The sequence below is a fragment of the Limanda limanda genome, chromosome 18 (assembly GCF_963576545.1).
Source record: "Limanda limanda chromosome 18, fLimLim1.1, whole genome shotgun sequence".
Lineage (NCBI taxonomy): Eukaryota > Metazoa > Chordata > Actinopteri > Pleuronectiformes > Pleuronectidae > Limanda > Limanda limanda.
The window spans coordinates 9,075,692-9,098,609 of NC_083653.1; the positions used below are offsets into that span (position 1 = coordinate 9,075,692).

Consider the following 22,918-nt stretch of genomic DNA (forward strand, 5'->3'; position numbering starts at 1 on the left):
TGCTGACCAATCTTGAAGCCTGAAAATGGCCCCCAGGCTTCTGCTGGCTGTCCTCTGGTGTTTTACTGCGGCCAGCGAACCACTTTCCACCGGGTTTATCTCGAGACATTACTGGCGTTTAATGATGTCTTCATCCCCCGGGATCACCGTTTCTTTTTTCTCCCTCTTTCTCCCCTGGCTCATGCTTCGGCAGTCATAAATGCCAAACATTAAAATTAGGAAGCTGTAAATTCCACTGATTCCCTGTGCTGCGGCTCCCAAAATAGCCGAGTGAGGCACTTTAAAACCTCTTCTTTCTCAAAATAATGCAAAAGGTAAGGGGGCAAACTCCTTGGTCGCAATGGCTACAGTTCACTGCGTTGATGACACATTGATACACACATGCACACACACTAGCATGCATGAGCACAAACTGTTTACAGACATGATCATAAGTTGCTGGGCCGGCTGTAGTCCAGGTGCTCATTAATCACTCGTCATAAAACCAAGTTGGCAGGTAGAAACACACACACACACACACACACACACACACACACACACACACACACACACTGTCCCATCTGTGTTTCAGTCTGCCCTGCCAGTGACAGTGCAGTCACCCAGACCATTTGCTTTAATGGGCCTGTGATGAACAGGTTGTGCCTGCTATAAATATGCCACCTTTCACTCTTCCTTTGTCCCTCTCCTCCATCCATCCATCCATCCATCCCTCCGTCCGTCTCTATGCATTGATATCCCTTCAGCCATCTCTGCCCAGCGGTAATTATTCTGTAAGCGCCATAATTCTGCGGTGAGGTGACAAGTAGGAGGAGAGGAAGGTGAGGATGAGTCTGACGTAGAGGAGAGATGCTGAGGAAGGTCAAATTGAAGGGTTGAGGATTTAAAGATGACTGCAGGCGAAAAAGTTTCCTTGGCAGCGTCATCACTTCTCATGGAATTTAACTTTGCACGATCTCAAACCCAACTGAAACAACCACATATTGATTATAAACCTCACTTAAAATGAAACTTAACCTTTTACATAATCTTAAAGGCCGGGAGTCATTTGAACGTTTCAGATTTAATACCAAAGGCAATTTTCTTTTTCTTCCATTTTATGAGCAGAAACATGTTTTTATATATAATTACCCAGAACATCCCGAATGTTGTGTCTGCACAAATGTAGACATCTGAACTGTAGTTGGCAAAACTTAATTAAGAAACTTTTCAGGAGGACAGAAGAGGAGAAATCTTCGTAAATATTTGAGCACTTGACTTTTTCAATATTTGGTGCTATGAATACATTTGGGTCAACACCATAAAAATTCCCCCTATCTCTTTCTCCCACACTCACACAGACACACACACACGCACACACACACACACAGACACACACACACACACACACACACACACACACACACACTCTAGCTGACTGATGAATGTTGTCTCTGATAACCAACCGTGAATTTTAATTTAATAAGCCAATCCCTGTTTCCAATTTCAGGTTGGAATGTGCTTCCTTTTAGTTTGATTTGTAGCGTGAATTTATTTTCAGAAGGATATGCTAATAAAACTGAGACACGGGTACACACCATGAGCCCTGGGATGGGATCGTGGGAGCGCACCCACACAAACACACACACACAGACACACACTCAGACAGAGATATGTGCTTTATTCCCTTTGATTATTCTCTCCTCCAATTTCATATGTATTCAGCCCTTCGCTGCATTTGTTGCCCTTTTTGCCTGTCAGGGACGATGGAAAGGTCGTCTTTGATTTGCTCAGCCGTACCAGCAGCCATGTCAAAGCTTCTCCCCCGAGCTGACGTTTCAAAGGGCTCATTAGAACCTGCAGTGGAAGAAAGGTTCTGCTTAAATATACAGAACATCGTGAACTCTGCTGTATCAAGTTTCTGAGTTAGTTCATCGTAAAAAGGGACAAAAGTTGGACTGTTGGACACTTTTAACAACTCGGACAGAGTTGAATTCATCCTGAACTCCTCCAGATCCTTTAAAGCAGGAGTTTGGAGGTTTGCGTGTTTTACACTCGCACGGAGCTGTGTGGCTGTTGCATGGCAGCGAGGGAAGTGTAGGACAAGGTCAGGGAGGATGTTGGAGTAAATCAGTGTTTACTCTAAGATATTTTAGCCAATAAACATGAATAAGAGGCTTGTAAAAGTTATTTCGTCACGTCCACAATTCAAGGCCATAATGCGCCCGAGGGAGACGTCACTTTAATATCTATGGTAATCTTAAATTTGTCTGCATCTTTATTAGACTTTGGGTAACAAGCAAAAGAGTTAGAGCCTCGTATACATTTCTTGGCATGGTGTCGCTCATGTTTCTCTTTCTCGCTTATGCCTTTAGATTTCATCAGCTCGCTGCAAACTCTAAACTTCACCTGTTTTCCCGAACTTTGGAATGAAGTGTCTAACTTTTTGCCCCGCCTCTTTTATATCCAGGTGACCAATAAGGTGGAGCTGGAGCCCAGGCAGTTTGTTGATTGGATGCGTCTGGAGCCTCAGTCCATGGTTTGGCTTCCAGTGCTGCACAGAGTCGCCGCCGCAGAGACGGCAAAACATCAGGCAAAGTGTAACATCTGCAAGGAGTGTCCCATTGTTGGCTTCAGGTAAACAGACAAGCACACACACAGACACACACACGCTAATATTTAGCATTTAATTAAGTATTAGTAGATAAAACGTAATAAATAGATGTGACAAGTCTGCAACATGTTACAGGCCGATCTCACACACGTACACGTACACACACACACACAAACACACACTCTGTATTGTTCTCTCCTAGTTGAGCATAAAGGGCAGATCTGCTCTGGAGGGCAGGCATTTATCTAAATGTCAGCAGCTGATACACCACTGACTAAATACCATCCGGAGGTTTGCGACCCACACACACACACACACACACACACACACACACACACACACACACACACACACACACACACTCGCAAGCAACAACACACACAAACATATTCCACAGCACCACATTCACAAAGTTCACAGCGAGCTGATCGCTTGGCAAGCAATCCATAACAGACCCCCCTCTGATACTGACAATAAAAACACACACTTAAGTGCCTTAGTTTCATTTGGTCCCCGCTCACTTAGACTCACACAGTAACAACAGGTAAAGGACGTGTGCGGCGGCTCGGCAGTTTCAATCAGTTTATCACAAATCTCCGGTTTTCAGGGACGACTCTGGCAGGGGAAAGTGTTTTTTTCGGCGCCCGTAGAGAGGTGCAGCACCAGGCTAAGTGACGCCGGGAGGCCGAACCGTCCCCCTGCTTTGCCAGCAGAAAGAGAAATACAGTCGGACACTTGATGAAGCACATGTCTCCCAGGTTCTGTCAGTGATCGATGGGCGGCAGCGACGGAGGGAGGGAACGGCGAGAGAGCGAGGAAAAATGCACCGCAGCATTTTGTGCGGTCGTGAGACATGACACCGGTCGTGTAATATCGGGAGATGTGCTCTCTTCTCGTAGCCGTTGTCTTTTCTTTCCAACAGGCGAGGCACAAGAGATCATCCGGAAATTCAAACAGCAGTTAAATGTCAGAGGATATTCCTTTGTCAACTCGACTGTCACAAATCAGCTGGATAGTTAACAAGCAACCCAACCGCAGGCTACATGCACCATTTCCTGTGCGCTCATGCAAACGTATTTCCAGTGCATGTTTTACATTCTCAGTGATAATTAAAACTGGCCTCTGCTACGAAAATGCCAGTGATACAAAACGGCCTTTGCGGGAGTTTCAATATAATTTGTGCCATTGATAATGATAATAAAATTGCTGACCTATAATTTTGATGCACTTTCATTTCTCTTCTTTTGTTTTAAACTTTGTTTTTTACGACCATCTCACTTACTTTTATTGTGTTAGGTTTGCTATTTAAAGCTATTCAGCATTTTACAGGAATGGTTCTGGCTTTTGTAGACGCACTATTTAAAGAATAGCAATAATCAACCGTTATTGATATGATTATTGAAAAAGCTTATAATCTTCGTTGTCGTTAAGTATTGTCTCAGCAAATAAGCTCGCTAGCTGCAACCAGAATAACAATAAGTCTCTCTCTCCCCCTCTCTGTTCATCTCTCTCTCTCTCTCTTTGTCCATCTCTCTCACAAAAATGTACCGTGCCAAGAAGCAGATGAAGTAGATTCGCCGCCTTGAATACTCGCAAACAATATATTATTTCGAGGGTTTTAGTGCGTTACCGGAACGGCCGATGAATATGCATAAGTACATGTATGTTTATAGATTTATATAGCTAGATTTATACACTGGGGGCTACTCGTGAAACATTGGCGGCTGTAGCCCGCGACGCTCTGGCCTAACGACGCCAATGTCAGCACGTAATGGCGCATTTGACTTGGCGGCGTCATGTGCGACGTTGCATCCTTTGATATATGTCCCTCTCTCGCTGTGCTCAGCACTCTGCTAACCTTGTGAGAGCTGCAGACGAGAGACAGATAAAAGACTTAAGCTATTATGTCTGAAAGGCTCCTGTCTCAATTTAGCTGTTAAATGGCTTCCTGGCTACAGCCGCTGCAGGGGAGAACATCGGGACGGCAGTTGTCACGTCGTTGTGTTTTTGATAGAAATCCAACTGTCGGTCACACTGTCAGAATTGTGAGGTGTGTGGGTGCCTGTGTGTGTGTGTGTGTGTGTGGGTGCGTGTGTGCTCATATGCAGTATTCCAACTTGACTCATCTCCAGGCTACACCGGTGCCTCCTTGACAGCTTTCGATTTACTTTGTCACGCAGTCACACTTTCCTCTTCATGCACATGTTGACACACACACACACACACACACACACTTACACAACTTCTCAACTCAAGTTATCTCACTTTTTGCCTCCCTCTCTCCCCAGGTATCGCAGTCTGAAGCATTTCAACTACGACGTTTGTCAGAGCTGCTTCTTTTCCGGGCGCACCGCCAAGGGCCACAAGCTCAACTACCCCATGGTGGAGTACTGCACGCCGGTGAGGGACACACACGCACACACACACACACACACAAACACACACACACACAAACACACACATGGACACACGTTCAGCCCGTCTTCTTCTATCTCTTCTCCACGTGTCCGTCCATTTAATGAAAGCACACAAATTCACAAGACGCTGTCAGACTCTGGTTACTTTCTATCCTCTCATATTCTCACATAAACCACCGGGCTTTTATTTTGAAAATGTTCCGTCGTGTTAATTTCCAAATGTCTGGTAATTCGAGAATTTGCAAGTCACTGTGCATGATGGACAGGGGGTGGATCACAATTAAAATGTGAGCTTACCTTTTATGTGCACCTGATCCAATTTGCATCCCCCCCACTGTCTCACTTCCCAATTTGATTCCTCCGACTTGTTCCACTATCAACCCCCCCCCCGACAGACCTCCGGCTTATTTGGATTTACATGAAGAAACGCTAAAATGGTCATGGCTCTCTGAGGTCTTTTTATAACTTTTTGCCAGAAAGCCATATTTCACTTTTACGACTGCGCAGAGACAAGAATATGAGAAAAGGGGGGGGGGGGGGCTTTGGGGAAATTGAACATTTGCTCTCTTCTCCTCAATTCTAATCGCTCACTTGCGAGCCAACTCTTTCCAGTATCGCTTCACATCTAACTCTGATTGACTGATGCCTCTCGTTTTATTTTTTTGGTCTTTTAATTTGCTTTTTCAATTTTGCAAATGGGATGGATATTGACTTCGGAGGAGCAGCTGCAGGGAGCAGCGATCATTCTTCCCTCAGTGCAGATGCCCGGCAGCCGCCTGCTGCAACTTTGAAATAAAAACATTATACCGTGTTTAACTTTACTGCAGCAACAAGCTCTTAAAAAGGTTTGCGCGAGATTATTATTCAGCTACAGGGAACTGTGTTACTCACTCAAGTTATTACTGATCGACAACTTTAATAGGATAAGAAGAAACACACAATGACCTCAGAGGGGAGGATCAGCAGTTCCTCCTGACTTTTCCACATTTTTACTTTTACTGTTACATCTCAAAATCAAAGTGATTTAATGTCGGGTTTATTTATTGATTTATTCAAATCAACCCCGGCGTATAAAAATAATGTATTTTCAAATTCATACAAGCAGTAAAAAATGTACTCCCATGCTTTTTGCTTCCAAATCAACCTCAAACTAACAATTGAGGTTCTTCCTATGAGTCGTGTTAATGGTGATGAGATTTGTTTACCGCGTGACCCTCACTGCCGCGTGTCATCAGACGTGATTTCAAACGATTTGTTTACATCCATGTTTAGCAGTGTATCTCTGACCTGCCCAGTAATTGCTTCCTCACACTGTCCACCCCCCCTCTCTACAGCGGGTCATCAATCTGATCTGAGCAGCCTGGCTGGACTGTTTATATAATGAGATCGTGAATTTACGGACCACACTGATAATACTGCTATGATGACACATCAGAAGCATAATAATCAGCAGTCTATGAGCCCACTGTGTTCCATCTGAGGACGAATTAGCCTCTGGGGGCAACTGCCAATACTTTGGGGCTTCGGCTGTAGACAGTGAAAATCCAGCTCAACAGCCTGACTAGTTTCTTTTATCACCTAGGTGTTTAAGGTCCAGAGGACATTTTGGCTAATCTGCATTAAAGGCTATTTGCATTTGAATGCAGATTTACCTGTGGGGCAACAACAGCCTGCTCAAACTCCCTCACCTACACAGATCCTTTTTCATTCACATGCAAAATCCCATCATACAGATCAAATAATTGGTGAAGGAGGCTGTAGAAACAATTTTAATGTCAGCAGCCTGTTGCAAAGAAGCCTGTAAATTAACAAGAGGTCTGATATGATGACAAGATTATATGCAGTTAATATTTGATTTACCTCAAATTCAGGCTCTTTGTCCATCAGTAAACTGCCAGATTGATCACCATCACTACTTTCAAGATATGGTAGAACACAGTGTGGGTCGAGCTCTTAGTAAATACTGTATTATCCAACTTTACAAACATTGATTTAACCACAAGACACTGGAGTTAGTTCGAAAAAGTCCAGCAGTTCTAAGCTGTTCCAAGAGTCCAAGACCAAAACACGTAGCTAGTGCTCAGGGGGTGAATCGAAGAAAAACGTATCTGAACCAACTTCCTGTGTCATTTTAAATCCTGCAGTTAAACCCAACTTTATTCGACACCTGAGAGTGTGAAGTTTTTTTTTATTGTTTGGCTTTGTTTTGGGAGAGAAAATGGGAGCGTTATATATAATTATGTTTACCCATGTCACTGTGCTCAAATCAAATTGCCTTTCAACTTTATGTCTTTGGAAACTTGAGTCCATATTGAATCATAGTTGCAGATGGATTGTGGCCTTTGTGAAACTCTCTGGTCATTTAATGGGATTTTTCATCTTCGTTGTGCTGTTTACTTTACGGCCGCAGTATTGCTTTTTTTTTATTGCGTTGAGATTTTTATAGGAGTGGCATCTATATCGTTCCCACTGGGCTTTTGTCAGGGATATTGATGAAGACAAATTTGCTGCTGTGTTTTATCGATTGCTTGTAATTTCAATGTTTATACCTTTCCTAAGAGGAGATGCTGCTTTGGTTATGACCTTTGTCGCACGTCACACCGCTGCTTTTCTCTTTCGCTTCATTGTTTCCTGTCAGTTTCTATATTGTCACTATCTATTAAAGGCAAGAAAACATTGTTAAAATGAGAATATCTCCCCAACAATAAGGAAGGAGCTCACACAAAAACACACATTTGACTTGAACAAATCCGTCTCCAGCTTCAGGGTGTAATTGTATTTTATTTGCTAATGGTTTGTTCATGCTACCGTCTCAAATAGTGTGCGTTAGTCAATAAGCCAAGCGAAGTCAATATGTTAATTCACACATACACTGTAGCTTTCAACTGAGGGAGTTGCGCTTTTTATCTGTTTGTGTGTGTGTTTGTTTAGTTTTAGTTGCCTGAATCCTCTGTGAAAGGATTTTCTCACCCTCTGCTTGGACTGTTGTGGTAATTTGTTGTTTGCTTGCGCGGCAGAAAGCACTTTGCAGGAGGCACACCTCTGCTAAGTGTCTAATTAACAACACACGCTCTCCTCTACTCGAATGCATATGCTGCCTATGTATGCACTCGACACACACACACACACTTACACACACACTCTCACTGAATTAAACCATCTTTCTCTCTGTGCATCTCACAGACGACATCAGGTGAGGACATGCGCGATTTCACCAAAGTGCTGAAGAACAAATTCCGGTCGAAGAAGTACTTTGCCAAACATCCTCGGCTCGGTTACCTGCCGGTCCAGACGGTCCTGGAAGGAGACAACATGGAAACGTGAGTAACATCTAAGTGTCTTTGTGAATCGGGGCAGTGCTAAAGTCTGATGAGCGGAGGGACAATAAAAACTCTTTATTGATTGATGAATGAACCAGAGACCACATTTAGTTTTATGTCTGCTCGGTCCACAGTATGCTGAGTTCCTGTTCAGAGTATAAACGTGTCTCCTGAGACCACGTGGGATTGTGTCCTACGTCCTCGCTCTGGACACTGAGACACATTTTTAGTTTTGCACGTTTGGAACTCGTAAGATACAGATCAAAATATGAATAATCAACATAGATGCTGCAGAGGTCAAGAAATATTGTGACACTGGCTGCATCCACACTTTTATGGTTTAGATTTAAAACATCATCTTTTCTACGTTTACATCGAGCTCTCACACTTACCTGGAGGTTTAGATCCCTTAGAGGAGGAGAATCGTTTGTTCCCGGATCGCTTTTTATAGTACTTTTTGAAATCCTCTTCAGGACCGGACAGCCATCAATAAATAAAGCGGTCAGGGAAAAAGTGGCCCCTTGTAGGACTGTAATAGTTTCATTTGGACCAGATTATTCGCTGGTGTACCGGTCTGATCCTAACTGACCTACCTGCCTATACCTGGAGTCTTCAGCCGGAGAGACAGATCCTAACTCCTGAAGCAGAGATGATAGCCAGGAAGTCACGAAAAAGGGTCTTTTCTTAGGGGGGGCGTAGGTGTAGGATGCATTGGTTTTATTTTTTTCAGGTGTGGCGCTCTCTTGCTTTTCTAGGATTACCAACCCTTGATTAAAAATGGAGAAGTTTGGTAACAATGGCTCCGATTAAGTTTGAAAACTTTGTGTTTTATGCAGGAGAAGAAACTAGAGACAATGATCTAGGCACATGCACTAAAATACGTCAGTGTGGATTTTGCTTCAAGCCCTGAACACTTTGGATCCTCCACCTGCCAAAATGCAACTTGATGGCTTCTTTTAATTTAACCTCCCTGCTCGCCCCATATCTCAAAAACGTCATGTGGCCGGTTTGCAACACAGACTCTCATTTACAACACTTTAGCCTCCGAGGCAAGATTACTCAAGTGACAGGACTCGTGATATTCATTTTCTTCAACCTGACAAAGCCTTAATTACTGTGCCCTGTGTACTCGGAGACTGTCACACAGTTTTTCTCTGTGTTTTATCCATCAGCTGTTTTATATCTGTCACTCGCTCACTCCTCACGGTAGACCCGGCCATTTCTCACCCTTGCTCACTTTTTTACTTTTGCACAAATTACTTTTGCATCTTTTGTGCTCAGGAAACTCTCAAAGAAGTCCACGCGCACAGACACACACACACAGTGACTCACCTGTTCACTTACGATACATTTCCCCCCTCCGACATCCAGTTACACGCAGTCGCCCCCCAGATGGATTGCACTCCCTCTTTCATCCCTCCCGTCCTCGCCTGTCCTCCCCCACGCCTCCCACCTCGCTCCCTTCTCACTTCCCTTCCTCTGAAAAATGACTCCTGCAGAGCTGCCTGTCTGATAAATGCCTCAGAAAGATAGAGGAATAGCGGGTGAGAACGTGGAGATCTTTTCGAAATATGGCAGGAGGGAATGGAGACTTAGAGGAAATTTAGTTCTGTTTCACGGCCATCATTTCCCCCATCTCTTTTTACTGCATTGAGTCTGTTCTGCGAGCCGTGAGCTATCCACATGTTACCACAGGCATGTGTTCTCTAGAGACAGCATAATGCGCAGTGAGAAGCCTCTGTGTGTGTGATTTCTAGCTTTAAAGCAGCGTAAAAGTTGTTATAATGCTCATTCCCTCACAGGCCTGTGGTGTAGCATCACCGTTTTCTGGCTCTTGTCATCTTCATATCACTGAAAATGAAAACTCTGACCTAAATTGAAATGGATTCCTCTGTAATTGGAGCGAGGTCTAGTCCCTGCTCATAAAGAGGATTTACACAGATTAGGTAAACATCATATCGTTTGCTGCCATTTTGCCTGTAATAAGAAAGTGATTGCTCCCAATTCCTCAGCTTCGTTGATGGCGTGCTGAGTAATGGACTGAACGCCGTAGAAGTTTTCCACTTTCCTTCTGCTGTGTACTTTTAATAATAGGAAATTTGATTTTCTCTTTAATGTCCCCTTAAATCCTTTCTAATGCGCTGTCAGGCTCCATTGGTCATCTTAACAAAGGGAACTTCTAAGAAGTTATAATTTTTCAAGTGCTGGAGCGGCAGCTGAGAATATTAGACTGACTGCTGTGTAACGGCCCTTTCTAATGCACTCACTCTCTGTCTCTCTGCACTTGTATTGTCATCATTTTTTTATTCCACCCACTCCGTTTCCCCTCCACCTTGAGAGAGCAGAACCAGCGCCCACTCTCACCTCCCACTTAAATCTTTACTTAATTTCACGCCAGATAGGATTTCTGATTTGTCGCAGCTATATTTGATGTGAAAGAGCTTAATTCTAATGGTTTTTCCCACTCACTGTTGGTTTTTGTCTTTCACCCGACATCACCAGATAGAGGATGGGTCTCTGCTGCATTAGTTGAGAGGTAAACGGCTTTGAACCTGGATTTGGAATTTAGTGACTGTAAAGTTTTTTTGCTTTATACTCTTCAGAATCAAGCCCAAAAAAAATTTGTTAACTTTTTATCGGCATATGACAGCAAAGTAGTTTTTTAATTTATAGTTTTTTACATTAGGGAAACATCCCCTTTGCTTTGGTACGTGTGCACTATATATAGATAAGGGTGCTGTAAGTAGGGCTAGGGTTTCTGTATGTGAGAAGGCAAATGTCCCAGTCCGTTGCTCCAGACTTTCCCTTAGAAACTAATTATTAATATCCGAGTCTGTTTCATACTCCTAAGAAGCCACAGACAAAGTTATGGTTGGACGATTTGGAGATGAAGGCAGACGCAGCGGAATTTATACAGAATTTATTAATTTAGCATCCAAACGGCTCGTATAATGATCTGCTTCCAATCATACCCACTGTATATAGATTAAAACCTTTATATAAATTGTACATACAGTATATGCTCATATGCAAACACAAAAACAGGTTCACTAGACTCTCTGATTAATTTTGTACAAACATATATCCATAATTCATCCATAATACAATATAAGCAAAATGATTATAACGGGAGTATCTCTATATATCTTTAACTGTGTCACTGACTCACTTTCTCAGTCACTAGTGGAGGAGGGGGAGGAGTCAACAGGCTCAGATGCTTTTTCACCTCTGACAGAGAGAGAACAGAGGAGCGAGCGAAGCAGAGAGAGGCAGCACTCACAGTGACAGAGAGAACACCGCACCACGATGGGCTAAACTACACGAAACCCACTGTGTGATGTGTCGAGTACACAAACCGATGAGAGAATACATCAGATCTTTTGGCTTCAGCTTCTTTCTGAGTCCATTCCAACTTTTCTGACAGAAGCAGGTGGAAAACACAGAGCTCCTAGTGTTTGCACCAGCTAGGGATTTACAGCCTGTGTGAAGGTGTTTATTGCTTTACCAAGGCCCATTAACATTTGCTAACCACAAGCTCAAAAATCAAGACATTACCTTCTCTTTTTAAAGACTTTGATAAATTCTCTCCATCTTTTAACTGATGGTATTTGAAGAATTTTCTGCCCGACTGAGTTTCGCTCACTCTCTGCGAGCTCAGTCTGATCAGCGGCACATAAAAGGGCGGAGGAGCAGAAGCGGATAATTTTTGTTATTTTGAAAACTCACTTTTCTTCATTTGCTCTCAGATTGACTAGAAAAAGGCCAAATTACTGCTTAAAGTACGTTTTTCTTTTTATAATCAAGGTGGTTAACATAAATTGCTCATAATATTTCAACTGGCGGTGATCTCTCATGAATACTGTATTATATATTCTTGGTTCCTCGTTGCCTCAGATTTTGACTGCAGCTCCGTCTGTTCAGACTTCTAGCGCAACACCAGTGGAATGAAATGAAGTGAAATGTGAACAGAGCTCTGCACCGCATCCTGTTATTATACTTCAGCAGGCACAACATGCAGCTCCATTTGTCAAACCCCAAATACTCTCAAGGTCTGTCGTGATTTCCTCCTCTCTCTCTCTCTCTCTCTCTCTCTCTCTCTCTCTCTCTCTCTCTCTCTCTCTCTCTCTCTCTCTCTCTCTCTCTCTCTTCACGTCCAATTTTCTCTCTCTCTCTCTCTCTGTTTCGCGTGTTCCTCCCTCTACTAGTGCTCAATTGTGCCCATCTGAAGGTTAAAGTAATGTCATTGGATTCTGGTATCGGACAAATTCCGCTGACAGGAAAACCATCTACACTTCACAATGCCCTATTACTTTTTGAAGCAGATGAAAACTGTCACCGCTCTTGTTAAAAACAAAAAAGAACACAGTGACTGTTCTTTCTGGGGAAGATGTGGTCAGGGGCACGTAAACCGCTCCAGCTCCCGCTCGCAGTAGTTAGCTCAGTCTGCCCTGCCGACCCCGATTTCTCCTTTTCTCTCGCCGCTTCCTTTTATTTAACTTCTATTCTGTCACAAATCCCCGGCTACATTTTGAATTCTCCTCACAGCTGCAGAAGTGTGACTGCATTGGCCGCCCAGCCATAAGAATCCTAACCACCATGCCACACTGAGTTTCCCTGCTTCAATGTGAGAACAAAAAGAGCAAGGCGAAACAACGTCAACCTCAACTGTTATCTCACCGATTTCTATGCATGAAAACAACACGATTCTTTGTGTTTATGACATTAGAAGTCGTCAAGTCTGGCTTACAGATAACAGTTTATTCTGTTTGTCTCTAAGCATTGCAGCAGTTCCCACAAACTAGAAACAAGAAACTGTGAAATGTGTGACACATACACACATAAACAATCTATCCTCGCTTGTTCATGCTTTAGATCCAAAACCACTGAAGAGCAGTAGCTTCATTAGCTGTCTGCCTGTTAGGACTTTTTCTCTGAAACTGTAAAAGTGACCCGCAGTAACTGAGCTGCAGAAACTAAAGGCCAACTCCAAGACTCAGTCCCTAGAACCCTGAGGGCAAGGTCACACAAAGTAAATATCTAATACATCATACCAAATTCAACACTACACTTCTTCTGGCCCATAATACTCCAATGTCAAGTGTGAAGAAGACAAGATGAAGGGCATTCTGGAATCATTATATTGATATTTGTGGTCAATAATAGATAAACCCGAAAATCCATTCTGCTGTATATGTATTCCTGGCGTGCCATTTGATTAAGTCCTGCAGGGAATAAATGGGAAAAATAAGTGTATTAAGACCATATCGTATAATTTAACATGTGTAACAGCAGCTGACGTACTCAACCCTGCTCTGTAAAAGCTTTCACCCACACAACCAGGGTCCATTAGTGCAGAGGCGCCCACTGGCACATTGTGACCGCTTTTTAATCCCTCAACCTCCATCGAATCTGTCCAGGGTCTATTGTGAAGCAGGTTTTTACCACACGCCACAAAATGGTGCAACATGTGGTGTCGTGTACCTGTGACTGTTTGACGTGTGTTTTACATGACTTCCCTGTGTGTTGAGTCACAGACCCTGCCTCCACCTGCTGTGTTTATTTGACCCTCAACTGTTTTTGTGGTACCTTTCCCTCCCTCCTCTCCCTCCTCCGATTCTCTTACAGTCCCGTCACCCTCATCAGCATGTGTCCGGAGCAGTACGAGTGAGTATCTACGTCCAGCAGAAACTGCACCCTCTTCGTCCCGACTGGAATGCACCACCCTTTTCACTCCCTCCTCTTCTCGCTCACCCCCCCTCCTACGTCCTCACACCAACTTAGCCATGACTGCACTGCATGTTGCCCGCCTGCCTGACTGCCCTCCCCATACACTGGCTGAACATGCAACCAAAAACAAAACTCTCCCCACTGTCTCCTTCCCACCACCTCCTGCTCCTCTCTAGAGCACCCGACTAGAATTCAGTCGCTCACCCCAGCAGAGGCTGTCAGAATCCATCCAACCGCTCCGTAGATCATCCCTCTCTCCTATTTCTCTCTCGACGATCATCCGATTGGTTTTTTTTTCTAGGTGATGTTGTGAGGGGCCATTAGGCTGTGTGCAAACAGGTCTCCCGTGCATGTGCCTGTGTGTGTGTGTGTGTGTGTTAAAGAGGTTGTGTGAGCATGCCCAATCTGATTCATCTCCATTACCCCCCCCCTACCCCCTTCATTTCCAGGCTGTCCCCGTCACCTCAGTTCTCTCATGATGACACCCATTCCAGGATAGAGCAGTATGCCAGCAGGTAGGCCCATTCAACTGCCATCCTCTCGTCATGTCAGACGCCACAAACACACATCCAAAGAGTTGATAACTGTGTTGCACATGAAAATAATCTCAAGAGCTTCATTATGGAACAAGAAACCAACTTTTAAGGGACCATACCCAATGTTTTTCTTTGTTTTAGAGGATATATATAAAAATAATAAATAAATACTTTCTATTGTTTCAAACCTTTTTCCAAGAAATTAGAGTGAAATTCCCTTACTCCAACTCGCTGTTGCCTTGCATTTAAAATGCATGACTATGCAACAATAATCTAATATTGACAACAATAAGAAAAAACAAATCAAATTTCTGTACACTGATTTTAAAAGCATGAATTAAGTATAAACCAGCAGCAGCCTGGAAGAAGCAGAAATTACATTTACCAATCGAAAACAAAGTTAAAAAGCACCATATTATTATATTATAGGAACCGCAGAAATATAAATGTATAAATTTGATTTGCAATAGATGGATTTAAATTAAATGAAAACCAAAAACTTGATTCGGTATTATAAGCAGCTGGTAGTGTAGATATTTTGAATAAAACCCATCGGAATATGTTTGAAACGAAGCAGAAATCCAATCTTATTACAGTATCTATACAAACACAACTCCCAGTGTTGTTTTTCCATTAGAAACAAATATGCTCAGTGATGGAGCGAGCTCTATGTGCTGAAGAAATCCTTCACAGTCTTTGTGAGTGATCGCACTGTGCGCCAAACAAAATAGCACTGCTACAGCAAGGCTCGTAATGAATGGTTTGAGCTGCAACTTTCTCAAGCTCTCACAACCATCTGACAATGTAACAGCGTTTGGCTGCCGACCAAACTTTCTGTTTGCTTGAGCGTCTGCAGACAGCTCACTGTCCCAGTGGCTGCTGGTCAGCTGACCACTGTAGCCAGTGGATTCATCGCTCACGTCTTTCTTCTCACATGAGTCTTTTTTATCTGGCTCAGTCTTTTTGAGCTCATCGTCAGTGACAGGCGTGATTCTCGTCCGTTTGACAGATTTTCCTCATTTTTGTAAAGACGTCGGGAGATGTTAAGAACTCGATTTCCCTTGTCATGAATTTATCTCCTCTGTGGGAGACGAACGCTTCACAGCAGCCTTCAGAATCTCCTGCAAGTTAAACCGGACTTATTAAGCACACGTAATGCAGATTTACTCTGAGAGACTCTGTAAAGAACGGTAACTCTCATTATCTAAACAAGAAAAGTATGTAGTTGCACTGGTAGTCATTGCATTTTAAAAGAAAGGTCTAGTGAAATAATCAACCTTCATATTTATGCCTCCTCGTCCTCGACAGCCAGTGGCCAGAAGAAAAGTCTTTTGGAGTTGTCCATTCGTTGGACTCTTGAGTCCAATTCAGATTAGGTGTAAAAACATGCAGTTGGAATTAAAGATGAACTTATTAGAAGTTGCTGGTCAAAGGTCAAAGTCCAAGGTTACTATGACCTTACAAATCATTCATTTGGTTTGTGAAAGCCACAGCTTAGAAACAGCTTGAGGCAATGTCTTCAAATTTAGTTTAAACGTTTACTTGGATCCAAAATGTACTATTTCGATTTTGGTGTTTAAAGGTCAAAGGTCACATGGATCTCATGTATGTAGACTGAAGCTGCAGTGGTTGACAGAAGCATAAAACAACCACAGGGCGTTTATTCTAGCTTTTAAAGTAAGTTTAAAGAAAAATATATTTTCTAATATTGGTGCCAATTGATTTAGGTGCTGTGTAAAAGTGCGTAGGCGTTCTGCCTAAAACCTTATAATGGTAAAGAAAAACCCTGCATACATTAAATGTCAGATAACTGTCAACACGCTCGCTTAGTGAACCTAGAAAACCTGCAGCTACCTCCCACTATAGCTGCTGACATTATAGATTTACCGCTGCGATCCGAGTAGCAACAGATTGGCCCGGTGGCTTTTTTTCCTTTTTCCCTACACCCACTTCAAACGATGCTGCAGCGAACATCCACACACCCATGTGCACAGCGTGTGTGCTGCAGTAAATCATCGGCAACATCCCCAAACTCATGTTCCGCAGCACCGACACTGAAGGCCTGTCATGTCTGATTTTGAGAGAAGGTCTGAATGTTAAGATGCTCAAATATCCCACGTCAAATGAATCCCATCGAGCCCTTTGAAGGAATCTCTCCGATCTCATCTTCTCAAAACGGACAGCTACGTCAAAAGAGACCCCAGCGTGTCCCTCCACACGAGGCTTTAATCATCGGTGGTCCTCTGATGCGGCGCTGCTGTGTTCGGCCTGTAACCTTCCGTCGGTCACGCACCATTAACCTTCGCTCAGTGCTTCTGACGGCGCTGTTTTATCAGCGCCGACACAGACACGAGGCGTGTGAATTACAATTTGAACCGAACTGTGGATGCTGACGTTGGAGATTATACTGTGGCTTGTAGATTTGCATTTTAAAATGATTTGATTCATGCAATTCCAGCATAAAGTATATCTAACCAACATATCGGACCTTTATCCTGGTTATGTGCACTTTCATCCCACAGTACAGTGTGGGGATCATATTATTAACCTGCTGGACGACACTGCTGCTGTATCACAGTTCGACTGAGCACAGGCTCTAATCGGGGAACCAGCTTCATTAGCATCACTTCTCTGTGTGGATCTATGACCAGAGAAAATGCTCCTGCAGACACGGTCTCAAAATATGTCTCTACACAGAATTATAGTCGGTTCTCGCCTTTGTCATTTATCCTGTTCTGGGACGACAAACCTTCATTGGTGTGCCGCTGTGCCTCTGAGACCCCCCTTTGTTTACAATGACGTTCAGAAATTTAATGAGATGATGACAGATTTTAAATGTGTGCGAGTTAGTCCCCTGATGTTTTTTTTCTTTTTTCTACCTCAGGTTGGCCCAGATGGAACGCTCCAACGGCTCCCTGCCCACAGACAGCAGCTCAGCCACAGGAAGCATGTAAGTGTTTGTCATTTCCAATATTACATTTTACACGTTTGGACATTTCTTACAACAGGGGACACAAAAAACATTTCACATATAAATTATTTTCTGGCTTTAAACTACCACGTGTCTACAAACATATATGGAAACCTCTTTATTTTCATATTTACACTTTGGAAGCTGAAGATTCTCACCGATTTTGCTTTTCTATCTACATATTTGTTGATATTTAGCTTCATCATATTGCTGTGACAGATCCACGTACACTTTCCTGGCTTCATCTTATCAAAAGCAGCCAAACACAAAAAACAGGTTGGCCTCCAAATTCCTGAAAAGAGTGTGAGAGAAGTGGAAGAGCAAAAGAAATGTTGAGTCAGGGAAAAAAAAGACAATGGGATGTGGATGAGTAAGACAGGAAGGTGAGTGGGCTGTGGGACAAATGTAATGGATGAGAGTGCCAACAATGAGCAGTGGGAGTGATTGGTTTCAGGATCTCTGATAACGACCAGTTATCTCTGATGACAGGAGATGAGAACATGGAAGAGGAGAAGAAATCGGAAGGGGGGGGGGGCTGATAGGGAGCGTCAGTCTCTGCTGTGATCAAGTGCATGTCTCCTGCAGACCATTCAGGTTGAAGGGGGGGCGTTAGTCTGTCTTCCCAACCCAGATCCTAATCAAGGGAATGAGCTCTAAAGGTTCAAACGCCCTCTGGGCCAACGGACACAAGCTCTTGTCACTTTGCTGTTGTCTTGTAGATCTCGAGTTTTCCCAGATCGTCTTGACAGAGTCGGAAAATTTAGAATAGATAAGTGTGCAAAAGCAACAGAAGAGAGAAGGAGGGAAACGGGTGTGGAAACAAAAGTACTTGTCACTTGTCTTGTAGATCTCAAGATTTCCCTGATCCTAGATCTTCTTCACAGATTTGGAAATCAGCAGTTGCTGGATGTGTGTGTGAAAATCATTGCAATCAATCTTTTGTGTATGAGAATGTACGACATTGAGTGAGCAGATTATTTTTTAGAAAAGTAAGAAAGTAGCACAAAGCAACAAAAGAGAGACTGAGGGCAAAACGACTGCTTGTATGAAGTTTTCAGGCTTTTAAAAAGAAATTCTTCCAAAATAAAGTGTTACAGCACAACAGTGGATTCACATGGGAAGATGTTCAGACCCTTTGAGAGTCTTCAGTGGAGATGAAGTGATGCGTTATCATCTGTCTGTTGTGGGTTGAATTCCTCGCTGTGGTTGCGTGCATTGTGCAGACCGCTGCTCCCACTCCTCACCTCCTTCCGACCTTGCTTCTCAGAATAGGGCTCTTCAGGAACAGAAGGTGTTTTCGATGGAAGAGTCCCAAAAAGCTGCGTTTCTCCGATCTCTCTCTTTTTCAGCTGATCAATAGAATGGAAAGAAGAATAGTAGAAAAGTATAATAGAAAAGTGAAAATCAGGGGAAGGTTGAGGCAGAGGTGGATTTATTTTCTTCTCAAAGTTCTCTTAATGCAGGGACCAACAGATTATCTCCACTCCTCCTCCTCCTCGCTCTCGCTTTTCTGCTTTGTACTGAGGCTTTACTTAAAAGAACAGGCCATTATGTTTCCCTGCCAGCTCTGAAACAACACAGAGGCTCCAACACTGAAGTGTGTGAAGCACTAATGAGGTGAGGAAGATGAGGGCTGGATGAAGGCTAATGGTTTTAAAAGCAGAGGGAGAAAAAAACAACCACTTTCACTCACTTATACGTCAGTGTCATTTCTCTTAGAGTTTCATTCTGTGCTTTTGTGCAAAACAACAGCAGCTATAATGTAGCTGGGATGAAGAAAAGAGAACAATAGCCCGAGAAAAAAGGAAATTTAAATTCTGTCATTTTTTTTCCAGAACACGTTTGACAAGAACGGCTTTGTACTTATCGGCATGAAGCACAATATAGCACCTGTGTGCGTATGTACTGTATCTACAGACTTCTTCCACAAATGTCTGTCTGTCTGTCTGTCTGTTTGTCTGTTTGTCTGTCTGTCTGTCTGTCTGTCTGTCTGTCTGTCTGTCTGTCTGTCTGTCTGTCTGTCTGTCTGTCTGTCTGTCTGTCTGTCTGTCTGTCTGTCTGTCTGTCTGTCTGTCTGTCTGTCTGTCTGTCTGTCTGTCTGTCTGTCTGTCTGTCTGTCTGTCTGTCTGTCTGTCTGTCTGTCTGTCTGTCTGTCTGTCTGTCTGTCTGTCTGTGGAACGCAGATCTCGTAGAAAGCTGACATATCCGACATGGAATGTATAATAAGATACGACCAGTTAAGTCAATTGTTAATCATTGAGACTTAAAAACCACACACCTGAACATTATTTAAGCAAATTCTATATAATCTTTAACTATAATTCTCAAATCTGTACTATAAAATCTTTGCTGCAGATAAACCAGGTAGGATAGACACAAGTTTTTCTATCTTCACTCTGCAGCATATATGTTTGTAAAAACTAAAAAGTGACAGTATATTATAAAGCTGCTTGAGGAGAACTCACTAATGACGATGAGGAATAATTCTGAAGTAGAAAAGATAGATATGATTCTGCAGAGCATCACCACAGCCCATTCAAAAGGTCTTTAAGTGTCTGGAACGTATACTAGTACTTCATCCTATCGTACTTTTTTGTATTCAAAGCTAAATGTGTTTTTTTCTGTGCATTATATAATGACCAGTCTCTCACTGGAGAACCTTGGGTTCTGAGAGATGATGTAAATTTGTGTGTATTGCACTCGAAACAGTAGCACTAATTGGAAATGAAAATGAAGCACATCTATACAACTTTTTATCCTCTTATGGATTGTTATTGCTGTTTTTGCACGAAAATAATGTATTCTTATACGGAGGATACTTATCCTAATTGACTCCCTACACGTTGACTCTATGAGCTAATTAATGTTGAATCGTCTAAGATGAAAATGGCCACTTGTGAAAAACTACTTGTCTTTGCAGGGAAATGTTACTGTGCTGTGATAAAATGCCATTTGCATTCATTTGAAAAGGACAGAATCGGGGGAGGATCCTTGTTTTTTAACTCACCAATGTGTCCCACTTTTAATTAGAAGTCACTTTGAAATCCTGTGTTGAAATGGCAGCCCTGTGGTTTCGTAGATACGACAGTGAAACGTTCCCCTCACCCGTATCTCTTCACTAAAGATGGAGCCATTGTGCTGTCACACTTCTCAGCTGAGAAATAACTCTCCTCCCCCTTCCTTCTTTTAATGCCTTTGGTTTGTGAGTGTTTGATTGTCTCTCCTCTCTTCTATTGTGAGATTTATTCTTTCCTGCCTCCAGCTGATTCCACGCCGGCCTCTTTGTCTGTCACTGCGCGTGGTTGTTTTTTGAGGACGCACGCTCTCAGAAACGATCCCCAAACTGCAGGACTGTACAGGGGGAGGAGTCTCCCTGGCCGTGTCTCTGCGACACAGATACAACACGGATGACTGCGTTGTCCAATTTGCACACTGAGGTCTCAGTGATTGTGTTTTCTGATCTTTCAGAGCCTGTGTGTGCGTTTGTGTGTGGCCTCACTGCTTGTTTCATTTCAGTCCTGTGCAGCTTTTATCTAAAAGAGAATCCTTAATTAGGAAGTCAGTGTTGCCTGCCTCCTCTGACCTCCAGCTACAGCACAATGTTGTCATCAGCGCCTCAGGACACAATCTGAGGGCAGAGACTCTCAGCTTCCCCCTTTTTTTTTCTCGCGCCCGGCCTTTTTTTGTTTGGTTATCTCTCGCTTTCCAGTCTCTCCCCAGCGCTGTCCCCTTTTCCTTGTCTTTCATATTTTTGCCCTTTACGCTCGTTGCTCTCTCTTTAATTTCCCCACCCCTTTCTCTTTCCACCACCACCCCTCCTTCTCTCTCTCTCTCGTCTCCTTTCATCATTTTTAGATGTAGTCTAATCATGTTTTACCTTTGGGCCCAGGCAACCTTCAGACTGAACGCTGAGCACAGAGGTAAACATTGAGATACTTTTCTTTGAAGCCCTGCGTCATAAACAATACACTCCACAATGAGCAGTCCCCAAATGTGGAGGTCCGCAGAGAGAGAGAGGTTTTTTAATATCGCACCATAGGGGGGGAATGAAAGACATGCAGCCTCCGCCCGAGGGAGAGGTCCCTGCTTTTTCTCTCATATCCCCTATTTCCTTGTTTCTCTTTCTTTATCTCGCTCTGTCTACTCAGCTGATATTCAGCTTTGGAGGAGCTGCTTGCTTTGCGATATAATGGCTGGAAACCAGAAGGGCCAACAGTCTCCCTAAATTCAATCAGGCTGCACACACTAACAGATATATCAGTTCCCTACAGGCTGATTTTTTTTTTTTTTTTTTATTCATAAATTATTGGGAAAACTGAGAAATTGTAGAAAAACAGCTAGAAATGTAAGAGAAAGCATGAATAATACAACTCCAGGATCCGCCCCCTGTCCCACATCTGCACCCGCATGTTATGGTTTCTTCCCTGACCCATACCGCTTCCTTCCACCAGGTTTTGTGAAAATCTGTTTGTTGTTTTTGTGTAATCCTGCTTACTAACAAACAAACAAACAAAGGGGGTGAAAACATAACCTCCTTGGCCGAGGTATTCAGGCCCGGAGACGATCAACAGACAGAGACTGTAGATGTTCCCTCCGCTGTGTCCTCTGCTCACCCTCACCCAACATCACCCATACCCACAATGCATCACAGCTAATAGCCTCGCCATTCATCACCATTATTCACATTTGATTCCTCCCCCCCCACCACAATGAAGCTCTCCTCCTCTATCATCGTCTTTCTTGTTCTTCGTCTTTTTCCGCAGTCCTTTCTTCTGCGCTTCCTCTTTGTCCCAGTATTCCTCAGCCGTTGATTTGTGAGCCGGCGCCAGCCTCTGTACAGTGACCGTCTTCACACGTAATAATTCCCCCCCCCCCCCCCTTCCTGCCGTCCTCTGGGCTCCTCTTGCCCGCCGCATTGTCCTGCTGCCTCTTCCCAGTGGTCAGGGACCTGCCTAATTGGTCACTCGCTTGCACAAGAGCTCATCCGCCAGCCCCCCCCCCCCAGCAGGCCTCGCTGCCACCTATTTTCAACACTCTCCCCAGTAAACAAGCCTTTTCTCAGCATCATCAGAAAGTCATCTTTCTGTGTCTGCCAGCTTTCTTTGTGTCGTCGATCGGCAGTCTCTGCCTGGCGTCAGTCGTCATGTTAACTACAAGAATACTGTGCAATACATACTGTATCGCCAAAGTTCGAAAAGTTATGTTTAAAGAAAGAACGTCTGGAAGGAACTGTAGATATACAAGATGCGGCAGATAACAAAAGCTGCCTAGTGTTTTCTTCTTTAACCGAGAAAGGTTCAAAACATTGTGTTCTCTCCATAGTTTCATGTCTCTTTCATCGGTTGTAGCTTTCATTT

The 22,918-nt window shown here is 43.4% G+C and overlaps 1 protein-coding gene across 4 annotated transcripts in view; it reads left to right on the forward strand.

The window, feature by feature from the left end:
* utrn (utrophin) overlaps positions 1-22,918 on the forward strand; it is a 170,204-nt gene that overhangs the window by 135,068 nt on the left and 12,218 nt on the right. For 3 of the 4 annotated variants that reach the window (XM_061091915.1, XM_061091916.1, XM_061091918.1), the window contains 6 exons: positions 2,447-2,613; positions 4,879-4,990; positions 8,191-8,327; positions 13,953-13,991; positions 14,504-14,569; positions 17,475-17,540. In XM_061091915.1, the coding sequence (XP_060947898.1) occupies positions 2,447-2,613; positions 4,879-4,990; positions 8,191-8,327; positions 13,953-13,991; positions 14,504-14,569; positions 17,475-17,540 (587 nt within the window). The remainder of the gene's footprint in view (positions 1-2,446; positions 2,614-4,878; positions 4,991-8,190; positions 8,328-13,952; positions 13,992-14,503; positions 14,570-17,474; positions 17,541-22,918) is intronic. The other variant, XM_061091917.1, reaches the window with a different exon arrangement.